Raw genomic sequence first — 15,828 nt, forward strand, 5'->3', positions numbered from 1 at the left:
TAACACTGCCAGAATATAGGAATATTCCTCCTGGTTTTCCTCTTGATTCTTTTCCCATCACCCAGGCCTTGCCTTCCTTTATCCTACTTCTCCTCCTATGCAAAATCACAAAAAAACTTGTGTGTGCATCATGATTGACTTAGCCCTTTGCTTCCCTCAGTTTTCAGATCCGTCATAGGGTGTTTGAGTAGTGCTCAGCATAAGGAGGGAAATCACCCTAGCAATGAAACATGACAGGGTTCCTCCTACTCTAAGGCAGACACACATCGTATTCAGCCATCAGTCTCATCCAACAAGTCTCCCTCCCAAGGAAAAGCTGGTAGCTCCTCACGGGAAAGGAAAGCTAAGGACAAGGTCAGTGCTCTCTCTAGACTGGAGCACACTGGCAAGCTGATGCAGAACTTTGCTGAAGCCTACATTGCAGTTCACCCCCTGGCTCTAGTCAAGGGCACACCAGCTCTGGGCAGCTTATTGAATCTTCAATAGAGTTAAATCTTTTCTTCCTGAGATTCCCAGGAACTCTTTCCTTTCCTAGTCAGATGCAAGGGCAGTCATCAGGCTGACCAAAACGTCACTTTTTGGGAACATCTTTCAGCAGGTTCCAAAAACAAAGACATTTTGGGATTTATTTATAATGGGAGCAATTTTGATGAAGCTATCCACGCCTAATAAGGGGCAAGCATTTTTTAGACAACTTCTTTGTGTTTGGGTGGGCTGAGGAGATAGAGAAATCTGTAGGTGAGAGGTATTTGCAGATTTTCAGTGAAAAACAACCTAAAAACCCAAAAAAATACTGGGGTCTGTGCTTCAGTATCAATGCAATTTAGAGGAACAAGACCAAAACAGATCTAGAGAGGTGTATTTAAAACCTTAAAAAAGGTTAGTGCTCTGAGGGCAGTGATATAAGGCTCCTAATTATGGGTTGAAATGTGCACATAAAAGTTCTCAGGTTTATTGATTTCCTCACGTCCTAAGTTGTTAATATTGTTATTGTCCAAACTGACCTTTCTAAATTGAGACAGAACTTTGTGATCTCTAATATTTGTACTATTATCAGTCATATTTTTTTTTCTCTTTCATGTGTGAAAGCAATGGAAATAGACTCATGGAAACCTGGACTGAGCCTTTTTGACACAGGTAATATTTAAAGCCTCTAGTAACTAGTCTGGGAGTAAGTGGTTTCCATCACACACAGGAAAAGCAAAATCTATTTATTCAATAGGCCCATGACACTGGTGATAATAATCTCATTTTAAGAAGTAATTACAGCATTTAAAATTATAAATAAGGCATGTTGTTTACATCTTATAAGATTATTCTGTGCTTCCGTCATTCTTGAGTTCCTGCTTAAAGCAGGAGCAGAAGAGATGAGCTCTGGAAAGAGTTGGCAGCTACACTACAGGAAAGGGGTTCTAGCTACTGAAATCCATTTGTATATCAGAAGCTATTTTGGGAATGTGACAGCTGAGATCACAGTTTAGAGCTGCAATCAGTGAAGAACATGACAGATTATCCTGATGTCAATGTACTTAGGGAAGACATTCAGATAAGAAAAGGACGGTTTATGTCAAATGTAAAGAATAATGATCATTGAAATTTTCTGACATTTTCACCTGAAAAACTGACAACATGGAGATAAGAATATTTTTATGAGTACTGGTGAAAGAAAAAATCCCCTACATTTGTAACAGGCTCTAGTAGCAACAAGACTCAGACTTGTACAGCCCTTAACCAGGAGCAGTTCCCAACTGCAGATTTAACAGCTCCGTTTCCTCGGGATAATTAAAAGCAGACTACAAGAGATACAGACCAATTCATGACGTGGTACTCTCCCCCTTACAAGGGGCCTGACCATCCACTATAAGAGGTCTTTCCCACCACTGGTTTTGATGCTGGAGAGGGCTGTGCTGGTGGCCCTTGTAAAGGCCATTTCCTTGGATACTCTTCTGGCTTCAATGCCATTAGTGTGCTTATTCAGGAAAAGCTACAGCATGAGGGCCAGGGTGCAGAGGGATATTTTGAGGCAGAAAATGACAGATTGCATTAAATGCAATGAAAGGTTAGGCATGGGGGAAGGGATGTTGTATTAACAGTTTCTCAGCAACTGAAGTGCTAGCGTAGACCAGTGTGATAAAGTGATGAATTCAGATTGTCACTTCAAAGGAGTGGTTTCTGGCGTGGATATAATCACTGTTGTCTTACTTAAATGAATGGGAAGTCTAATCAGTATGGACAGCTGTGACAATCAGTGAAGGGAACTTTAATTAGCATGGTGTAGACTGCCCATGCAGTGAGTTGAAATTCCCATGGCAATACCAACACTAAATTGGACTGGCAGAACAGGGAGGCCCATAGAGACTGACTGACCACCTCCCCAATTAGTTGGGGAAGAGTATTTGGTGGGTGACTTTATTGTTCCACTAAGCACAAATCAGCCAGCTGACCCACAACCTTCAAGAACTGATAATTGCACTGGCAAATAAAAATGAAAAATGCTGCACTGCCTACACTTGAGTTTTCCATGCTGACAAAGCTAATTTCAGCTGTATGCCTGGGAAAAGAATATGGATTTTACAGGATGTAGATAAATGCATGAGGCAAATATGAATTATCCTTCATATACAATTTAGTTGCTAAAATGGATGGCACATGTTAATTTCTAATTTCACTACAGTGTTAAATCCACCTACTTTCTGTTCTGCAAATAAGGCAAGGTGGGGGGAGAGGAACTGCACATATGGGATCCCAAGCTGGCACATGTGAGGTATGCAGTGTGCAGGCTGCAGGGTGAAGCGTGGCTTTGGTCTGCTGCTGAGGAACTATTATGTGCCTGTGTAATTAAAGCCTTTACTGGAATATACACAGCCAGGAAGACAGGCTGATGACTATTTCAGGTTTAAAAAAAACCCAAACCAAATCATTGTCATCCATGTGGTTGACAGAGAGAGGCTGTGCATGGCCAAGTCACGTTGCCTTTAATTTCCACATCAGATAAACTAACCATAAACTTGCATAGGATTTGCCTTCCTTCAGTGGCATGTTTGGTCCCTGTCAGCAAGGCCGTCAGGCCTGAGAGGTCAGAAATGTTTCCTGCAGCAGATACCACTGAATGGAACTGTTTGGTGTCACCCCTGTTCCACACCACTTTTCCTCAGTCAGGAACAGTGGCCAGCCTCAGGCAGTGCCGCCCCAGCTCCACCACTCTGCCTCCCCCTGCTGATGTTTCCCCCAACCAAATGGGCTCCCATGGGCAAATACACAACACCAGGTGCATTCTTCCCTGTTCCTTGCTGGGAGCTCATCCCCAGTGTGCAAGACAAGAGGCACTAGCCAGCCGTGTGCCATAAGAGATGAAGCCAGTCGGAGCCTGGCTTGCCAGCCTGCTTTGGAATGCATCCAGCCTACTCTGGCACTAGAGGGCCAGCCCCACTAGCGGTGGGAGAGAGGCGTTTCTGTCACAAGAGCAGTGCCAGCATGGGTGGAGAGCTCCTATTTCCAGTGCAGAAAGTATCCTGTCCAAAGTCTGGGTAAGAGCACAGGGAGGCTGCATGTGCAGGCACTGCAGGCACCACATACACAGTGACAAAAAGTAACACCAGCCCTGGGGCTCTCCTTATCTGGCCAGACATAGCAGGGAAATTTTCAAACAAAACAAAACACAAAGCAATCACCAACTCTTGCTGTAAACAAAGCAGGACAACTCTGTGCCCTTTGCCCACTTCACCCACAGGCAGCCCCGTGGGCTCCCATACAAGACCAAGCACAGTGCTCCAGCTAGTTCCATGTCCTGGCTCCAGCAATGGGCAACAGCAGACGCCTGGGGACAAGCAAAGCAGAGGGAAATCACTGCTTTGGTGCTGCTGTTAGCAGCTCTGTTTAATCCCTGCAGTAGAAACTTTGTGCACTGGCAGCTGAATTTCAAACTGAGAACCCAAACTCGAACTGTCCTGTATGGACACTGTTGTGTGCTTAAGCCTCCCAGCAGGGATCAGGTACCAATCAGGTCAGCTTTACACCAGGTCCTGCACACTCAGACTTAATACAAACATAGTCGCTGACCCAAAACTATGTGCAGCTTTCAGCATGCAGCTAAAAGGACTCAAAAATGTTGTATTTGACAATTATGAGAGGTCAATTTTTAGACTTAATTGGAATAGGAGTGGTTACAGAGGAGGATGAAGCTGATACTTCCCTCCATTTTCCTCACAGTATCTGCCTTATTATGGCTTGGTCCTTAATACCTTCAGCTTAGGCTATTACACCTCCCATCATTTCGGGTGGTGACCTTCCCTGTTGTCCCTTCACATACATTGATGCTCTCGTGCTTGGCTCATGGCTGGCTGCTGTGGAGAGACAAACTCCGTGGTACCTAGTAATTTTTCATCCTTTTCTTTATAAAGCTCACACTTTCTAAAATTACCTTTTCATTATATCTCTGAAGTCAGTAATCTTTCCTCAATTTACTTGGTGATGAAGATTTAAGGAAGTTTTCCTCCTACTTTTCTTTAAAAATCTAATATGCACTTTACAAAAATAGTAAGTTATTCTGCTGTTCTTTAGACCAACAGCTTTCTTGGAGAGTGTTCAGTTTGTAGCTTGTCTGATTGTTGCTGTCTCTTCTGAGGATTATCCCAGCTAAATCCCCTTAATCTTGTCATGCTGTACTGAAAAGAAACGGCTCTTTGCCCTTGCTTGGAAGGGAGATGCTGGACTGTAGGAGAGTCTTTCCAGACATTCAAGTCATGAATGAAGTTCAACATTTTTAGACCTTCTGACGCCAGCCTGATGGTGTCCTGTGAGCTTGCACCTTTCACAAGGACATCAGTTCATATTTTCAAGACTGCTACAAATCAAATACTTCACTAGAACCCACTAGTGACCTATGAGACTTTCCCCCGAGTTAACCATAGCTCTCTGTTACCCTGTCTCTTTTGTGCTTTGCAAAATAACCCAGACTTCTGGGGGCACCTGAGGAGCTGTGGCTTGCATTGCTACCCCAGCTGCAACGAGCTGGAGTGAGCTGCTGCCTGTGCCTTCCTCTCCAGACAGAAAACAACATGATAAATCTGTTGCTTATACCACTTCAGACCTTGTGCAGCTCATTGCAGGGCAGAGCGAACCAGGGGGGTGGCAGTGCTGGTTGTCAGGGAAAGACTGGAAGACCCCATCCCACACCATGGCCACCAGCCTCTGCTGCTGAGGAGCCCACTACCTGTGCATGATGCTCCCAAGCCCTTGCAGTTAGGGGACTGACTCCCCAAGGGAGCACCTCCAAGCTGGTGCTAAGAGAGATTTTGGTGACTTTCCTAGAAAAGTTTCTGCTCTTGTTTTACCCCAAGAGTGATGTAGATGAAAAAGGTAAGTTACAAGGATGTCCTCCCCATCCTCATCTCCCTCCCATATCAATCCTCAGGCCAGAGGGTCTCTGCAGTGACCCTATTGCCCATTTATTTAAAGAGCAAGGTCAGCCACCAAGCACACACTGATAGATCCTTTCCTTTCTCTGTTTAGGATTCAGTACAAAGGAAGAATTGAATCCAAAGCCACTGGAATCCATCTCCCAGGGGAATCAGAGTATGTACTTCAGAATTAACTTCATAATTAAGCAACATTATGAATTACATATTGCTAGTATGCATTCCAATTAAATAGCAAAAGGTAAGTTTTCAAGAAAGCCTAAGAAAATCCAAGAGCACATTTAACCCTCGCAGAAAGAAAGTGAGCACTCTCTGCTGACCCCTCATACGCAGAATTGGTTTTTGCTTCTACAGAGAAGGAAGTAGCATCCAAAATTTAGCTTACCTGGGCAATGAGACAGTGGCTGCTCCCTACCACCTCTTCCCAGGCAGTGTCAGCTCCATGCTCCCAGCGTGCAGAGCTTCTTCATTCAGGTACTTTGGTGGCAGAGGACAGCAATCCAGTGTGCTGCAGCCAGGGTTAGATGAGCAGACCAGAGCAGGCTCCCATGGCTATGCTGTGTGCAGACACCCTTCCCACAGCAGTGGGTGGGAGGGAAGGAAAACACCTGAGAAAGGGACCCAACGCCTGCCACAGCCAGGAGAGAGGATGCAGAGGGAGCATCAAGGACTACTCAAGTTCAGAGAGGAAAATGCAGGTTCCCCTACTCTGAAATCTTCTACAGCCCTTTATAAAGGCAGATTTAACCATTAACCCGTCTTTAGTTGAGGCCTAAAGTAGCAGAAGAAAGAGAAAGCAAGTTCTTAGTGGAGAGATGGGGTCACCTGCCACCTCTTCATTAGAAGCCACCCCAGAGAGAGGGCTCACCCTTCCAACAGTGCCTGGGTCCTCACTTGCCCATCCTTGGGCTGCTGAACACTACCTGGGGTTTTTACAGTAACTACTGAACCAAATGTCTATGTATTCCCAGGCATTCCTCTTAATATTTAAAGAATTCTTTTCCCTATCAAAGATGTCAAATATACCTGAAACTGATACAGAAATAAGGGAAAGAAGAAAAAGGGAAGGCTCTGCCCTACAGACTCCATTGCACTGCAGGAAAACAGAGCTCGGTGCAGTGGAGATGCCAGAAAGGACAGCTGTGTTTCCAGCAGTTAAACTGAAATAAGTCACACCAGAAACGAAATTTTCATCCCACTGATAAGTCTAGGACCATAACAGCCCTAATTCAGATCTTGCCACCCTGAAAATCAGAAAGTGCTCACCTCCCTACGAAGCCCCTCTAGTCTGTGCTCTTGCAGTGTCCGTCTCATGTCCCAGCACCGAATCTGAATCATCCCCAGAATCCAAGTCTGTCTATAAGTGTATGTAAATGTTTGCCTCCCCAGACCCTGCTGGCTAACAAACTGCCCACTTTCTGCATATAGATCTCATGAACTAGTTCCCTTTGAAGGGCAAGAAATTCAGGAAAACTTGGCTGTTAATTGAGGTATTTGTTTTGGGTTCCCGACCTTGCCTCACGATCTGCTGTGAGCGGACACAGTTCTCAGTCACGCTCCTGTAATTCAGCATTATTAGAATTAGAAAAAAGAGACAGCTATGGGAGAAAAAATTGAAGGTAATGAGATGGGAGGCAGTTGCATAAGCCACTAAGAACAATTGGTGCTTTGTAGCCTTTGGGCTACCTAATGATTAAAACACAGTAGTTTGAACAGTCTGATTGGTAGGAGGCATCATCAGAGGGAAATCAAGAGATGGGGATGACCCAGACGCCGGAGGGGGAAAATGTAAATTAGCGCTCTATAAGCCAAATTTTGATCCCACTCCCAGTCGCAGACCAAGGATGAAGTTTTCACCACTAACCTGCAGAAACGTGAAGGCAGGCTGGCAGGGATGAAGACAGCATTTGCAGCACAAGGATGAGGTTCATCTGTGTAATTAAAGGGAAGAGTTTGTTTGGGTACCAGCATACCTTTTATAGAATATTGCTTTTAGCCCAGAGAGGAAACACACAACATCACACTGCTGCTGCTGTACACACAGGTACAAGGCTACAGTAACACGCAAAAGAACAGTCCCCACTCAGTCTGAACATCCAAGCAAAATCATCATCCTTGATGTTAGCTTCATCCCAGAAGGAAACTGATGAACAATTCTCATTCAGAAATGCAGAGCTGCCAGGATTGTTGCCAGTAATCCTGGATTGCAATCGCCTTGAAGAGACCCCATAGTGTCCTTCCCCTGAGGCACATCCCAGGCATCACACATTTCAGGAATTTCCCACCCTTCTGAGCAACATTAACACAGTAACTGTTCCTGCCATGTCTATTACATCAATTAAGTCCACAAAAGTGTCACTAAGGAAATCCCCTTAGTTTGTGCTCTGCAGGTGGCCACCTGCACCATGGCTGGTTTTACAAACTCCCATCACCTCTGGACTGCAAATAAAGTGTGCTGAGCCCAAGACGTGGCTCTGAGGGCACAGGATATACAAGTCAGCGTGCTCCTGCAGGGCCCCCAAAATGCGGTGCTCCCAGACTGACCCCTGTGAAAAGATTCTTGCCCCTTCATCACACAGCCAAGCTCAGATGTTGTATGGGACAAAGTCAGCCCAAGAACTGTGTTTACCAATGAGTAGGACAGACTTGAGCTGCCAACTGTGACTTGCCCTTGTCAAAAGCTATTTTGTAGAATTTGCACAGCAGGACAAGTCACTGGATGCAGACTTTTCAGGCTTTTGCTGCTTGCAAGAAGCAGAGCAATCAGAAAGGACTAAAAATATCTTCTGTGTTTCTTTATCTCTCCTCAGATTGCAAGGTTGATTTGTCCTTCTTAATGGATGGGAGCTGGAGCATTGGCAAACGCCGCTTTCAGCTCCAGAAGCGCTTCCTTGGTAACGTGGCTCAAGCCCTTGGCATCGGCAGCGCTGGTCCTCTGATGGGCATTGTTCAGTATGGGTAAGGGTTTCCCAGACATTCCCATTGCCCCAGGGCATGGCTGCACACTCTGGCACCTGTAGCTCTAAGCTGATACGTGCTAAAGGCCTCGCCAGCTTGCACTCAGGAGCCAGGTAGCACAGCCCAGCCCTATGGCTTTTGTGTTGTATGTAAAGCAAAACACTGACATTTGCTCTGATTTCTCCTTTTAGTGATGACCCTTCCACAGAATTTAACTTAAAAACTTATGTCAACTCCAAGGATCTAAGGAATGCCATTGAGAAAATTCAACAGAAAGGGGGACTTTCCAACGTTGGTAGGTGATGGGGTTGCTTGCACATCCTCAGCTCATGGAGGGCTTCAGAGCCTGGGGTATAGCAAGCCCACATCTCCTCACAGCATAGAGAGACTGGGACCAAACATTGCTTAGTGCTAGGGCTGGGATGGTGAGGGAGCACTGCTCCCACTGTGACCTCCAGGTGTTGATCCCAGGCACTGCAAATCCATCACAAATTGACAGGACATACCTGTCTCCTTGTGGGCAGTTCCCATTAATGCTGTGGGGATCCTTGATAAACCCATTGCCCTCAGCCTCTCTGGAGCACAGGGAGGGGGTTCAGTGCAGGAGGGCTCAGGAGGCACTGGCACCAGCTGCTCATACAGCCATAGAAACTGCTTTCCCCAGCTCTCTGCAGCCTCCAAGACTTGAGTCAGCTCTCCGCCTATTTCATGGGATATTATCAGACAGAGTGTTTCCAGATCCGTAACTCTCCCTCAACTCCTCTTCTATTGCAGGGAAGGCACTTTCATTTGTTAACAAAAACTTCTTTCTGGATGCTAATGGAAACCGAGGTGGAGCACCCAATGTGGTTGTAGTGATGGTGGATGGGTGGCCGACCGACCGGGTGGAAGAGGCCTCCAGGCTGGCCAGGGAATCAGGGATCAACATTTTCTTTGTCACTGTTGAAGCAGCTGCTCAAAGTGAAAAGCAGAACGTTATGGAACCAAACTTTGTGGATAAGGTACTTTGTGGGCTGAGTCTGACCTGGAGCTTGGCTCTGACTAAACTTTCCAGCCTACTTCATTCAGAGCACTTCCCTTTCCTTCTTACCATTAATGATCATTTCTTTTCCTTCTTGTACATACTGTCTTGAGCTTCTCTATACAAAAACCAGGCAGTAATGCTGAGGTCAGAAAGGGGATGAAGTCAGTAAAGTTCTGCTTTAAGGTACATCATCGAGCAAATGGCTTTTGACCAATTAAACCTTAGCACACACCTGCAGTTGTACTGAGACGAGAGGTTTTCCAAATACACAGTAGTGTGACCAAGTACAGTTACAGCCTGAGCAATTTCAAATTGTTTTTTCCATGAACCTCCTGCTGTGCATTGCCCACTAGGGAAAGGGTGAGGAGCCCTGTCAACCTAATGTCAATGTTGCATTTACAAACAGGTCCCACACAAGCAAAGGTTGGCACAGTCCCAACGAAGACACATCCTAGTTTTTCAGCTATACTGGATAACTCAAACATTCTCCTTTCACTGTTGATGAAGGATATTTTTCAGTTATTTGTTTCTGTGGCTATGGACTTCATGGTAGCTCTTGGAAAAAGGGTAAATCCATGCCATGTGCAGAAAAAAAAGAGAATGCAAGCTTTGATTGATTTGTATTTGGCACCAACACTGTCTGATCAACAGTGCTTCAGGACAAGCTGGTACCCAGTTAGGGCAGGAGATATCTACCAGGTGGCAGACCAGACTGAGCCTAGGAAACAGGGTTGAGTTTTATGGTATTTTCAGAAAAGAGATTCCCCATCTGAGCTGGGTTGCTCTGCCTTGAAATAATCTCCCATGAGTTTCAGAGCTGCTCCAAAGAGCTGCACTGTCTCTGGTCAGCATATAATTGGATTGTAATCTCATTTGCATTTAATGTTTCTAAAAAACCAAAGCTACAGTGAGTCTCCGCAAACATGCCAGGGACACACTTGAAGTGAGAGTAGAGAAGGAAGGTAAGGAGAGAATGGTGGCTTGATACTGCTGCATCATAACACTAAAATAGAAGTAGACAGTAAGAAGAGCAGATGAGAGCAGGACACCATGAGGAGCCCAGACTGGAGGGAACTGTAACTCCCTTGGAGCTGTTACGCTTCATTCAAGACCAGTGCTTTGGTCTTTTAAAAGTCAGACACACACTATCACAAAGCTGATAAAGCCAGGCTTAACAAAATATTCTCACCCAGAGATCTGAGGAATTGGCATTTAAAAGACACTAAAGCCAAAGGCAATTTCATCCAGCCTGTTTCTGTCACTCCCCTCTTTGCCCCATCCTTCCCCTCCTCCACCCTTTTATCCTCTCCCACCTTCTCTCCTTGCCAGCAGATCTTGCCCTAATGAGCATTTACTTATGAAAGTTAAGGGGTTTTTTTCGTTTGTTTTTTAACTGTTTGGCAGAGCCAACACAATGAGCCTGGGTTTTCTCTGCTCAGAAGAGCATGAACCAAGTTAGCCTCAGCTTAAGCCCCAGGTTTCATTTCAAAGCAATAGGGTTTGTCAGCAGGCAAAACTTTCCTTCTTGTCCTGAATGATGGGAGCTGAAGTTGCTACCTGGCAAACACACAGGCTCCTGTAACATCCATGGGAGCCACGCTAAGAGCAGCTCCGTGATTTGGACGCTTTTCCCACGAACAATGTAACTCACATAAAACAGCCTGACAGGTGGCAAACTTGCTTATTACAGTTCTTTCATCCCACAGTTTTAAAAAAAGGCAGGAAAAACTGTCACATTACACAAGTATCTGTGATGTTACACTGACATCATTTCCTAGGGAAGCAGATGGTGATTGCAGGAGAGGCCATTTCAGACTCCAGCACTGCTCTTTCCAGGAGCCTATATTTACAATTTAGCTACATACCCCAGCACAAACAGGCAGACTGCATTTCCGTGGCATTTATCCTCGTGTTGCTTGCAGGCAGTGTGCAGGACAAATGGTTTCTACTCCATCAACGTGCCCAGCTGGTTCAGCCTGCACAAGGTGGTGCAGCCCTTGGTGAAGCGGGTGTGCGATACCGACCGGCTGGCCTGCAGCAAGACCTGCCTCAACGCCGCCGACATCGGCTTCGTCATCGACGGCTCCAGCAGCGTCGGCACCGGAAACTTCCGCACGGTTCTCCAGTTTGTGGCCAACATCAGCAAGGAGTTCGAGATTTCCGACACCGACACGCGCATCGGAGCTGTGCAGTACACCTACGAGCAGAGGCTGGAGTTCAGCTTTGACAAGTACAGCACGAAGCAGGACGTGCTGAACGCTATCAAAAGGATCAGTTACTGGAGTGGGGGCACCAGCACGGGAGCAGCCATCAGCTACGCCTCAGAGCAGCTGTTCAGCAAGTCCAAACCCAACAAAAGGAAGATCATGATTCTCATCACAGATGGCAGGTCTTACGACGATGTCAGCGTGCCAGCCATGGCAGCTCACCAAAATGGTAAGGTCTTCTATCACTGCCTGCTCTCCCCTCATGCCTCAGCACTTATCCAGGTCAGATAAATGCAGTTTGCTGTAATTTGAAGGCACTGGATGAAACCTTATGAAGGAAGAGTACTATTTTCCCTGGGGTCCCACTGAGCTGCAGCAAGATCAGCATCTGCTTAATAGCTGAATAAGGAACTTCAGAAAAAAAACTTATAAATCATCACAAATGCAGCTATGTCTAGGAGGTGTCAAGGGATTTTTGCTGTCCTAGTAACAGATGACTCCTTTGGCTTTCCAGTCAAGATAGGCACGTATCTTCCAAGACATTTGCACTGGAGCAAGATCCTGTTGTCCATGATCCTGTTGTTTGGATCCATTGTTTAGACCCAGAGCAAAAATTTCACTATTGTTTAAACCTTTTTGCTGTTGGCAGAAGGTATTTCCAAAGCACAAGCTAGAACTTTCCTCCAATTTGAAAACACCCATTTTATACAGGGAGCACTGAAACTCACTGCCCATTTTTTTTGTGGCCTGGAAACTACATTTGCAGTATTGAACTTAAATTAGATTTACCGCAATGAAAACTTTTATGCTTTTCTAAACTTTGGGTTTCTTTCCAGGAGTCATCGCTTATTCCATTGGAGTTGCTTGGGCAGCCCCAGATGAACTGGAAGCCATTGCATCAGACCCTGCTAAGGAGCATTCCTTCTTTGTGGATGAATTTGACAACCTCTACCGCTATGTTAATCAGCTCATCCAAAACATCTGCACAGAGTTTAATTCCCAGCCAAGGAACTGATGGACTCAAGCAAGGCAGGACCCTTGGGTGCTGTGCTGAAGGCACACCAAGTGCCACAGAAATAATGCCAGTCAGTTCAAGAAACACTGAAGGTGTTTCCCTCTGGCACTTTTCAGTCAGCAAGGTTGATTGCAGCTCTGTCCCTGTGCATGATAATGCTCTGTGTAGACTGTTGTTGGTTGTTTTCTTTTCCCTTGTGGGCATCAGAAACTCTGATTTAGATGCATAGCAGAAGAGACAGTAAACATGGAGGAAATAACTGCAGCTGTTTGAAGAGCTGCTTCCAGCATAGAGCCCCAGCTTGCCCAATTCTCACCTCTGGACACATGCAAGTTCCTTAAAACATGCCACCTGCTCCCTGAAGTGAGCAGGTCCCTTCAGGGAATGGCCAAGCTGCACTGCCCATCAGATGACACACAGATCAGGGCTCAAATACCAGATGCTTCTTTTGGAGGGGGAACACAACTTCATTTGAGTGCCTTCTTAAAAGCAGGTACTCTCTCCATACTGCTGTCTTGTCAGTAAGTTAACCTTCAGCTAGTGTCAACTCAAGCACTGGGATTTGCCCAAACTCTGACAAACTGGAAAGCAAGAGAGAGGCAAGGTTCAATCCCTGGAACCCTACAACCCTTTGCCTTCTTTACAACCCTACAACCCCAATAAAGCCTCGAATCCACAAGGCAACCAACATGCAGGAACTGGAATCTAGTCTCCCACAACACTGTATTAATTACTTGATCCTGAGAAGTGTCTTTCCCCCTCAGCTTCATCCTTCACTGTTGGGTGGTTCAAGTCCAGCAGGACAACAGGAGTGTTGCCAGGACACAGGAGACTCTGAGAAAAATAGTGGGCTTAAGTAGCTCACAATCAGAAAAGTGTTTAAGAACTATCACTGTCATTAAACCAACACTTGGAATTGCAGGCTCTAGTGTCAGGAGAGCTATTCAAGAGTTATTAACAGGATTTAAGAGGGAATTATCTGAATTATTGTATTAACACTGGGAAAAGCAGAATTTCAAGCATTTGCAGACACTCTCCCTCAAATTTAGGACTGACTTCTCTTCTATGGACTGTTTTCAAAATGTACCTATTAGAGCCCTGGATCAGTCAGGAACACACGGCGGTTTCTTAAGTGGAGAACTACTCACATCACTAGTCAGTGTGGGAGGAGGGACACACTAGGAGGACCAAAATAACTGCACTTTATTTAGGAAGCAGCAGTTGCTGGTTATGTTCCATCCAGTATCATTTAAGAAAACACATTCATTAAGAGAAGTTATCAAAGGAGCCAATAAAAACATGAGCGTTCACACTCCTTACGGCAATCAAAGCCATGCTGTGCCAGGCTTGTGGAACTAACAGGAAATGGAAAAAAATCAAAACTCAAATTTTCCATATTACTTGCAAATCAGGCTCTTAACAGCAGTTATAGTTTTAATAACCATGAACCAAGATATTTATTAGCCCCATAAATTCTAATTGAATTGCCATAAGGGAAACTCATTTTATCAGCAAAAGTAGCACAATTTTTTAAAATGTTATGTTTGGAAATATAACTGAAGTAGCTCATAACCTGTCAACTAAGTATGCATAATGCAAATAAATGAAAACAGCAGATTCTGCATGATCCCCCTGGTGGGGTAACATAAGCCAGGCTGGGGTCCTCTCAAGAGGTTATCAAAACCAATTTTGGATGAAACAGTGGTTTTACACAGTGAAAGTTCATCCCTTCCCCTTAGAAGAAACATTAAGTTCCAGCTTTAACTGAATATCATCAATTCAACTGCTCTACCCAGACTGAAGGCACAGGACACTGTCAGCTTCCACAAATATATTTGTATGCAGAGTTTTTACCACTAATCTGTGCTGCTGCACTTCACAGCAATAGCTTTTGGCTTGAAAAAATGATTAAGGATAGAGAGTTAGGCATGAGCAGAGCAACTCTGATAACCCCCATTTCCTGACCCTGCTCCTCACTACCATTCTGCTGAACACATCTTTCTCTATCAACAAGGGACATTACATGAGCTGGACAAAACTCAAACCAAACTGAATTTACTGGGGACTTCAGTTCAGACACCAGATTTATTGTCTGAAAATCTGTTTGTTTGGGGCTTGATTTGGGGCAGCCTGAGAAGCCTAAATCCTAACTTACAGTTACCCTGAATACTGTGGTTTAATTTTTAATGCAGCAGCTCCCCACCACATATTGTTCTCCATACTGAATGTATCCTTGCAGCACCAAAGACTGGTGCCATGCAGAGACCCCCCCCCAATGCTTCACTTGTGCTCTGCCAAAAGCACCGCAGTGATGGCCAAGACATTAGGAACAGCTAGAGCACACATGTTCTTTAAGATGTGCATAAGGGATTATGCATATGGGATATAATTTTTTCCTAAAGCTTAAACTTCAAGCAATGATATTAAGCTTTCAAATGCTTTTTCACAGGAAAGTTGCACAGCTATCTTTTGTCAAGCATTTATAAAGGGCACTTCAGGGTTTGTTGTTGTTCAAATGGTTTATCTTAAGTTTACAGAACTATGGCGCTTGTTTCTCGATGTGCATTTTTATTTACTTCTTGGGACGATCTTGAAATTGTCAAATCTCAAACTGTGAAAGTGGTTTAATCCAACTCTTGTCTAAACATAGATTTCCTATTCATAAACACTGCACACTTAAACGGAAGCCTCAAAATGTTGAATACTCCCTTCCATGCAATCACAAAACACACTCCTCTTCACCTTTACCTTTCATAGCAATCAAATTCTTGCTGCCTACTAAAATCTCTAAATACTGTTTTATTAAAAAACCAAGATAACTTACATATATAGATAAATGTTCAAAGGGGTATATTTGTTTGAAGAAAGCAGAACTCTTTCTGTAACATGCACAAGCTATTTTGAGCTTATCAACATAAGTTGCTATATCTTTTGCAATAAAATTGTCCTAAAGGCACATGCAGTGCATGTCATTTCACATGGGGTTAAAAAATAAACGGCAAATAGAGCACAAGACATTTTAGTTTCTGAAACACAACTGAGGTTATTACTACATTATGGAAGACTTAGCAAGCCTGGCAAAGCCCCAGGTGCTTCAGTGTTGTCTTTTACATGCTCAGATGAAAAAGATCCTTAGAGCGAGCTACCACAAAATTACCTGTCAGAGGAATCAGTCAACTGAAGCAGAGCCTAATGACTGAAGAGCAT

At 44.7% G+C, this 15,828-nt stretch overlaps 1 protein-coding gene across 8 annotated transcripts in view; it reads left to right on the forward strand.

The window, feature by feature from the left end:
• Positions 1–15,577, forward strand: part of VIT (vitrin) — a 53,730-nt gene extending 38,153 nt beyond the window's left edge. For 5 of the 8 annotated variants that reach the window (XM_088161357.1, XM_088161360.1, XM_088161363.1 and 2 more), the window contains 7 exons: positions 1,090–1,137; positions 5,512–5,574; positions 8,228–8,375; positions 8,567–8,670; positions 9,150–9,376; positions 11,322–11,835; positions 12,443–15,577. In XM_088161357.1, the coding sequence (XP_088017483.1) occupies positions 1,090–1,137; positions 5,512–5,574; positions 8,228–8,375; positions 8,567–8,670; positions 9,150–9,376; positions 11,322–11,835; positions 12,443–12,621 (1,283 nt within the window). In that variant the 3' untranslated portion in view covers positions 12,622–15,577. The remainder of the gene's footprint in view (positions 1–1,089; positions 1,138–5,511; positions 5,575–8,227; positions 8,376–8,566; positions 8,671–9,149; positions 9,377–11,321; positions 11,836–12,442) is intronic. The other 3 variants (XM_088161359.1, XM_088161364.1, XM_088161361.1) reach the window with 1 other exon arrangement.
• The last annotated feature ends 251 nt before the right edge of the window (positions 15,578–15,828 follow it).

Source organism: Sturnus vulgaris, chromosome 3 (genome assembly GCF_052056855.1).
Source record: "Sturnus vulgaris isolate bStuVul1 chromosome 3, bStuVul1.hap1, whole genome shotgun sequence".
In the NCBI taxonomy this organism is placed as follows: Eukaryota; Metazoa; Chordata; class Aves; order Passeriformes; family Sturnidae; genus Sturnus; species Sturnus vulgaris.